Source organism: Salvia hispanica, chromosome 6 (assembly GCF_029641045.1).
Source record: "Salvia hispanica isolate PSC_SH4W2 chromosome 6, Shi_PSC_v1, whole genome shotgun sequence".
Taxonomy (NCBI): Eukaryota; Viridiplantae; Streptophyta; class Magnoliopsida; order Lamiales; family Lamiaceae; genus Salvia; species Salvia hispanica.
Window position 1 is genome coordinate 15,684,104 of NC_142697.1, and position 8,271 is coordinate 15,692,374.

An 8,271-nucleotide genomic window follows, 5' to 3' on the forward strand; every position below is an offset into this window, starting at 1 on the left:
GTTTCCACGTGTAATTAAATATAAATCCTTTTATATTTGTATTTGTAAAATATCTCTCTTATAATAAATGATTCCTAAATAACTCTATTAGTTTCCACGTGTAATTAAATATAAATCCTTTTATATTTGTATTTGTAAAATAATTATTGGTTAACCCTTTACCTCATCATTCTATTATTGTTAAATGTTTTCTTTACATTTCCCGCCATCAGCGTAATTTTCATTTCCCTCTTTAAGCTTCTATTAAACCCCCATCCTCACCCCTCCCATTTTTACACTCCCATTCCAATGGCGCCGAGAAAAAGAAACTTTTCGCCTCCATCGTCACTTCCTATCTCCGTTGGTAAATAAAATTCCTATCTTCATCTTTTAACCCACCCGTTTTTTATAGTCCGTTTATAGATTTTATTGATTCGCAGGAAATTGTGAAGTGATTGTGCAAGCGAAGAATTTCACTTCCGAATCAAATGGTGATACTCTCCAGATCTCTCTCCCCAAAGCTGCCAAAGTCAGTATTTCAGGTAAATATATGTGGTTCGCAATAGTATTGTTTTTTCTTTTTATTTAGTGATCAATTTGTTTTTGGTGGCAGTGGTCGCAAAAGCAAGTGAACCTGACAACGGTGAGGGCGAAGGACTTGTGAAGTCTGGTAAGTATTTGTTTTTGTTCCATATGTTTTTTTGGGAGGGGGATATTTGGTTTAGTTTCGTTAACAATCTGTTTTAAGGTGACATGGGATGTTAATGATGATAATGATTAGTTAACCCGTAGGTAATTGCTATTTTGTACTTGCTCATCCGAAAGATTTAACTGGCCAAACTAAGTCCCTCCTGCAGGTATATCTATTGTATCTAGCCACTTCCATTTATGTTCTTCTGCCCAACATTTTGAGTGAAAACCAATAAATTACCTATTATGTTTCATTTGCCGCTTCAGGAGGTGTTAGCTCTTTACACAAAAGAGCTACCTGCGATGAACTTTGCTGCCAATACTGGAAAAGAATCAATGTTCCTTCAAAGATGTGTTACCAATGGGTAAGAGACACCTGCATGTTCTTTAGTTGTTGGCTGGGCTGGCTAACCTGGCATTCATTGGCTGAATTCTGCCACACTACGGCTATATCGACCATAATTGTATTAATATTGAATATCATGCTATCTATTTTTGATAATATGTATTTACAGGAAATACTGCACTTTACTTCTCAAGTCCAAGGATGAAAGACTATCTGGAGAGGTATGATAATAATAGTAGCTGCAATCCTTGGGATTATAGTTTTCAGTTTGTTAGTCCGTGTTCATGATCTATTATGGATGCGTTTTGCAACTCTCTTTCCCTGTCAACAGGTCATTGCAGCAATTACTTATCAAATCATCCCAGCTGATACACAGTATGCTGAAGTTCCTCTTGCTGCTGTTAACTCAATCTTTCAGCGCAAGGTTCTTTTTCTCTGCCGCTTGCCTACTTAAGATCTTGATACGGCTACTAATTATATATACTTTTAGTTAGAAAATGCATTTAGACTAACATTGGTGAGGGTCCGTGTCATTTAAGGGGGCTCTGGGCATACTCTTTAACCTTTTCTCAATAAGCCTGTGGATACTGTTGCTGAATCATGGTCTATCATTACCATATCATTATGAACTTCAGGATCGTATTGGAGCTTACTGTGTTCTAAGCAAATAATTTCAGGGAATTGGTGGCTTGTTGTACTCAGAATTGAGAGAAAGGCTGCATAGTGTAGGTGTTCAGACCATACTATGCTGGGGAGACAAAGAATCAGAAGGATTTTGGATCAGACAGGTAACCGACTCAAACTATAATAGTTGGCATTTCATTTGTTGTACTCATGGATATAGTTTTCTGCTAGCCCAAGTTCATCAACATAAAAACAAGTTTTGGTAGATGCGTGGTTTTTTTGCAAATATAATAATTCTTGACATTTATAAGTAATATTAAAATAGTACTCCGTATTTTATTTGAGAGTACATTACAGATGCTTTGTACGGAGTAATTGTGATTGAGCAATGGCAGGTCTTAGGAGATGGCTGGTTAAGATAATCTAGCAATAAGTTTGACACTTGTTCTACTCGTACTCCCCTTGGAAGCTCATAAAACTGAAATGTGTAAAATGAACACAGGGGTTTACAGTAATTGGTGAGGTTGCAAAAAATGGTAGAGCTCGCAAACTCCCAATCAAGGCTGATATACGAAAAGCACTGTGCTTTCCTGGTGGTTCAACATTAATGTCGTCTCATCTTCTCAAAGAGAGCTCATCTGGATCAGCAGAGCTACCAAATCTATGTTTACCAGTGAAACCTATTCAACTGTCTCTTGGAACCCAAGAACTGATTCATGTTGCTGAGGGCCAAGGGCCTCTTTCTAAAGAAAATAACCAGATAGTTGAAAGTGGGTATTACGAGTCTGATATATTAGGGACTGGAAAGCTTCCTATCGATGGTAAGTACATTAGTTTGGGTTTTGATTCTTGAATATTTCAATCTTTGACATTTCTTTATCTGTGGAGTGTGGACATTGATAATTGTATTCAGAACACCAGAAAAACAAATAATCAGTGCTGGATCAGTTATCAAGATATTAGTTAAGTTAGGGGCAGTTTGGTAGGGAAGATAAATAAACAAAATACTATGATAAGAATAGACATTTTTGGTCATATAACTCCATGATAGATGAGTTATCTACCCTACCAAGTATATTTTCAGTGGCTATTGTGTTTGACCCACCACTAGTTTGGATTTGGCTTATGTGGGATCACCCTTGAGGATCCAAGTTGAGCCCTTTTCATGGCCAACATAGCAGGAGAGGTGCCGGCTAAGTTGCCTAAAGAAATGATAGGCTAGTAAGAGCTTATGCATGTTCGTTTAAGCTATTCTCAGTGGCTTTTCCCATCAATAAATAGTTTTGCATATAAAAATGATATTTGTATTTCATTTTTATTTTCTAGACTAGAGCTAGGACTCGAGCATTTTTCTAACGGATATTACTATAAGTTTCCAGTTTTTCTCTTTCATAGCATTAATTTGAAGTGATGTGCATTTTTCTTCTGATAGGGTGTCAAGATGTAGGCATTCTGCCAGCTGCAAAAATTTGCAATGTGGCTAATGCTTCTGGAAAACTGGAAGGTCTAAGGGAAGATGATGAGGATAATTTCTCTTGTTCAGTGGATGGAAATAAGAAAAGGGTGTGGGAAACCTCCTGCACCTCATTGATGTCAAAGAAAGTAAAGGGCACTCATTCGGAGGACCATCAATCATCTTCTTACTCACCTAGTTGGACACGTGATGACGGAGTTGCTAATTCTCTTGATAGAAACTGCTTGTCAACTATTGGAAATAATTTTTATCCTGATATTTCACTAGCAAATGAGAGTAATAGCATGCATGAAAAAGTGGATCTTGGAGTCGGTAATATCACAAGGAAAGATTTTGACATCCCAGAAATCCCATTTACAGCAAAATCTCATAGAATTATGCTGATGAATATTGCTGATGCTGATAAGAAATCATATCTTACCAAGGTATAAATTTTGTACACAGCTATAGAATCATTCTCTCAGCACTTATGCTTTGATAAATTTCTGCATGTGTAATGACAAATTGTTTATATAGATAATTGAAGATCTGGGAGGAATTGTCACTTCTGATGGAAGCTTAAGTACGCATATTGTCACTGGGAAAGTGAGGAAGACACTAAATTTCTGCACTGCTCTCTGTTCAGGGTCAGTTCTTTCTGATAACACTTTCTAAGATTCTAAGGAAATAGTGCAATGTTTTTCATACAAAATGAATTAGTGTAGAAGTGAAGCAACTTGACTGCATCTTAAGATTTTAATCATTGCAGCATTCATGCTTAGATCCATGAAAAGTGTGTAGTTGTAGCATTGATGAGTAGTAACAGTGATGATTTTTTTTTCCCTGTAAGTTTTTTTTTTGCCATTGGCAAATGAAGTTACAAAATTTTCTTAGCCAATCTGATGAAAATGCTTATCATATGCAGAGCCTGGGTCATCTCACCTGCCTGGTTGAAAGAAAGCTTCAAGAAGGGCAGATTTGTAGGTAGGTTACATTCTTTTCACTTGTAATATCTACTTGGACATCCTATCCGCCTGCTGAACCATTATCTCCTTAAATATAGATGAGACACCCTTCATTCTGAATGACGAAGATTACAAAACTAAGTACAGAGTTGAGCTCAAGAGTGCAGTCGTCAGAGCAAGAGCAAATCCATGTTCATTGCTTAAAGGTTTCGATATATGGCTGGCAACTCATGTGCAACCTCCCATCCAGACTCTGTCAGCTATTGTCAAGTCAGCTGGAGCAAATGTAAGTCAATCAAAAGGCAAACACTGTCATTCGTTAGTAAAGAAACAAAAATGAGATTTAAAGTTTACAGTCCCATTATAACCAGAGTGTTTCCATTTCTCACATTGTAGGCCATCAGAACACAGAATGAGACACACGAGGTATCAAAAACCATCTTTGTGGCTTGTGAGGAAGACATGGAAGAAGCTGTATCAGCTCTGAATTTGGGGATTCGGACATTCAGCAGTGATTGGCTTATGAACTGTATCATGAAGCAAGAACTTGATCTCGATGCCCCTCAGTTTGCAGAATCCCTTTAGATTTGAATAAGCTGACAGCATGCTGCATGGAAATATATGTATATACTATGTCCGAGAGTAAGTAAGGGTAGCCAAAAAAATTAAATTAGGTATTTTTCTCTCCAAATTCGTCGGATGAAGAAATCAAGATACGAGATTTCAGTTTCCTCTCATTTCCTATTGAGAGCGTAACTTGTTTTTGTGTGTAAGTAACTACTTTTGTGAGACGTAACTTTGTGGCAAAATGAGTTGGGACTCGTTTTTTGGACAAAGATATCCTAGAAAAAGTTGGTGAAAACTTATTCATTTCATTAATGTGCTTAGCGTCATTTATTAATTTTTCTGTTCCAAAATGCAAATTATTTTTTGTTTATTGTTTGAATAAACGGTGCTAATAAAAATAAAATCGGATTACTCTCTTAAGTCACAATTAAGTTGAATGATTTTCCTTTGGAAATACAAAACATCCATTTTAACTCTATCACTGTTAATTTTCTGTCTTCTACTATAAACTGCATTTTGGATGAGAAAAGGAGGAGTATTAAAAAATTCAATAATGTGTAGAAAATACCAATCCAGAAGAAATAGTTATGGGAACAAAATTGTAGGTGCACGTGCGCGAGCCTGGCGCCACTAGCAAGTTCTAAAAAAGCGTGCTTTCCGGCAGCCGGCAGAAACCTTAGAAATGGCGGCCGAGCTTCTCCCGACAGCATATTTTAATGAAACCCAATTCAGGAGTGGTCGGAACTTGCCGAAAACTCGCGCTTCTTCAAATTTCAGTTTAAGAGCTTCTCAAGAACCCCTCGGCGATGACAAGAGCAAGTTCTACAAACAACTCGGTTTGCTCATTCTCTCCTGTTATTATCATTGTCTGCTAATATTGTTCAAGAATTCTGAGTTTATGGGATTGTTTCAGTCAAATGGATGATTGTTTACTAGTGTTGGAGCCTTGTATGTGTGATTTTTTGTAGATTTAGCTTCAAAAGAGGCGTTATTACTTTCTTCACGCTTCTCCCGAAGAAGCAACGGATGGATTGGAGCTAGTAATTGTGAGTGTGTGCATAGATGTGGTTTTTGGTAAAAAAAATTAGCTTCAATTAGATACTTACTAGTGATTTTGAAAGATGAAATTGTGAATATTTTTAACTAGTGTACCAGATTTCATAATTGAAGCTCATGTCACCTTGCTTCAACTCCATGTATGCTTACAATGATTCAGACTGGTTGTATTGCTTTTTTGTCGCACAGGAATGTTTTCTTTGAGAAAGAGAATAGAAGATTCTGTTCTTCGTGCAGAGATGCTGGCACCAACGGCATTGGAATTTGAAGAAGGGAAGCATGTTGACCAAGAAGGAGTTGTCCGCGACTATGACTTGTGGGACGACCTCAACAAATCAAACGAAGTCCTTGCCAAACTGGCTGACAGTGCCAAGGTGGTTGACACACTCAGGGATCTTACATTTAAGGTTACTTATGCTCATTTAAGTCTAATATTATATTGCTTCATTTATTTGCTTCGTTTTCTGTCTTGGTTACACTGCTGTATCTCGATAGGTCAAGTGTAAGTTGAAAAGATTTGAAGTTACTGTGTTTTGGAATTTAAGCTTTTGCACGATGCAGGCCGAGGAAGCTAAGCTTATCACCGAGCTTGCAGAGATGGATGCTATCAATTATGAGCTTTTCAAGCAGGCATATGCTTCTTCTTTAGATGTAAACAAGTTTTTGGATAAGTATGAGATGTCGAAGCTTCTAAAGGAGCCATACGACATGGAGGGAGCGTGCATCATCATCGAGTCGAGATGTGGAGATACACTCTCGGAGGTTTGCAGCTTTTCTTTTCTCAACCCTTGCTGCTGGCGAGGTGAAGTTAGAAATTGCTATGGCCATGAAGTTAGCGAATTCGGGATTTTGGTTTCTTTCTATGGATTGGTTACAGAATCTTGTTTTGGCACTGTACCTCATTTTCATGTGATTTTTTTTATTGTAATGTTTATTCAGAGATGGGCATTGCAACTCGCACAGATGTACATGAAATGGGCTGAAAGGCAGGGCTATGCTGGGAGGATAGTAGAGAGATATCGTTCATGCAATGGTGAACTGAAATATGCTTCTATCGAACTAGAATTTAAATTTGCCTATGGATATCTATCAGGAGAAAGAGGCGTACACTCTCTGATAAGGTGTTCGGACAGTACTTCTGCTCTTCCTAAGGTAGGAAAATGGATTTACCAAAAGTTTGTTTTGTTAGTGTACATACGAAGGTCCTTGTCCTTTGACTTGCTGAGTGACAGAAACCTGTATAACATGTTTTCAAGCGCACACACACTCTCTCCTTTGCTTCACGTTGCATTCTCAGCGTGACTTGGTTTCTTTCCTTTTTAACTCACATAGCATGATTGAGATAATGTGAAGAACCTCTGATTTTTCCTTTGAAGTTCTATTAGAGACCAAACGCTATGCTCTCTTCATGTCATTCGCCTTTGAAAGAAGCTACATGAATGCTTTGAAGTTCATTAGGCCTTCCCATAAAAACAAATCTGTTGTGTGTTCGATTATGTGCCTCATAAGGTTCGTTCTGCCTACTTCTCAGGCTAGCTTGGCCTCCGTGGATGTGATTCCCCTATTCATCAACTCATCTGCTGACCTGTCAATTGAGGACGAGGATATACAAGTTTCATACCCATCCTACTGTGAGGGCAATCCACAAATGAGTAGGGCTTCATCAGCTGTTCACATCCACCACATACCAACAGGTGTAGAAGTTCAGTCTACAGGTATAAGTATCATCAAACTTATCATAACTGATGAATTTTTGAAATGGTATGAAATGATTAGATTGGTTCATTCACAGGTGAGAGGAGTCTCTTTGCCAACAAGATCAAAGCCCTCAACCGTTTGAAGGCTAAACTTCTCGTTCTTCTGAGGGACCATGGCGTGTCTGGTGTGGGGAGCATCAAGAGAGGCGCTGCAACGGACAGGTGGAGTCAAGAAACACGAAAATATGTCCTCCATCCAACGAAGATGGTGCACGATCTCAGGTCTGGTGCTCAGTTTCCAGATGTAAGCCCCGTTTTGAATGGCAATCTCGACCCTCTCATTGCTGCTCACATCAGTTCCAGACAATCTAGTACTGCTGTGTAAAATTTTTAGTTAAATCGATAGCTTAAAACTAGAATATGATGTCAAACTGTTATGTGATAATGAACTGAGGGAATGTGACTCGCCTAATTTTAGACACGAGCTATACCTGCAAATGCACGTGGCTAGTTGTATCCATTGAGACTATAATACCAAGACCTAAATATGAATATCTTGAGTAGAACGGAGAGAACAATAAATAGTTAAAATTGAAGAACAAGTAAAATAAGAGAGAATAATATAAAGGAGAGTTGTGTAAAATAAATGTTTTATTTACAATAGAACAGATGGAGTATATAAAGTAGAATTCATAATTAACTTTTTAAATCAATTTTAATTATATTTTATAAAACCCATATAAGATGAAAACTCTTTTTTTATTGATGGACGGAAAAGGTACGACATAAAGTTTCATACTGAAATTTAAGTATCACATCTAGTGGACCTAACAGTCGACCAACACTTGTCACAGCATGCTAATAAGAGCCTTATGGTTATATTAATCCGCAACA

General features: G+C 37.7%; 2 protein-coding genes across 6 annotated transcripts; both read left to right on the forward strand.

Moving 5' to 3' along the window:
* Positions 1–235: 235 nt before the first annotated feature.
* LOC125204621 (N-acetyltransferase) lies at positions 236–4,932 on the forward strand. 2 transcript variants are annotated; one of them, XM_048103329.2, is made up of 14 exons: positions 236–343; positions 420–521; positions 593–649; positions 772–836; positions 937–1,034; positions 1,185–1,236; positions 1,347–1,439; positions 1,693–1,803; positions 2,142–2,460; positions 3,072–3,538; positions 3,630–3,739; positions 4,018–4,076; positions 4,156–4,343; positions 4,454–4,932. In XM_048103329.2, the coding sequence occupies exons 1-14, from the start codon at positions 289–291 to the stop codon at positions 4,640–4,642; spliced, it is 1,965 nt and encodes a 654-aa protein (XP_047959286.1). In that variant the 5' UTR covers positions 236–288; the 3' UTR covers positions 4,643–4,932. The 2 variants fall into 2 exon arrangements, with proteins under 2 accessions (XP_047959286.1, XP_088916502.1); XM_089060376.1 differs by lacking the exons at positions 236–343; positions 420–521 and having other exon boundaries at positions 608–649; positions 761–836.
* Positions 4,933–5,163: 231 nt separating this feature from the next.
* Positions 5,164–7,858, forward strand: PRFB3 (peptide chain release factor). Of its 4 annotated transcripts, XM_089060469.1 has the most exons (7): positions 5,337–5,460; positions 5,593–5,670; positions 5,870–6,087; positions 6,242–6,511; positions 6,620–6,832; positions 7,212–7,395; positions 7,473–7,858. In XM_089060469.1, the coding sequence occupies exons 3-7, from the start codon at positions 5,872–5,874 to the stop codon at positions 7,760–7,762; spliced, it is 1,173 nt and encodes a 390-aa protein (XP_088916595.1). In that variant the 5' UTR covers positions 5,337–5,460; positions 5,593–5,670; positions 5,870–5,871; the 3' UTR covers positions 7,763–7,858. The 4 variants fall into 4 exon arrangements, with proteins under 4 accessions (XP_047958801.1, XP_047958800.1, XP_047958802.1 ...); XM_048102844.2 differs by lacking the exon at positions 5,593–5,670 and having other exon boundaries at positions 5,164–5,460; positions 5,870–6,054; XM_048102843.2 differs by lacking the exon at positions 5,593–5,670 and having other exon boundaries at positions 5,165–5,460.
* Positions 7,859–8,271: the final 413 nt, after the last annotated feature.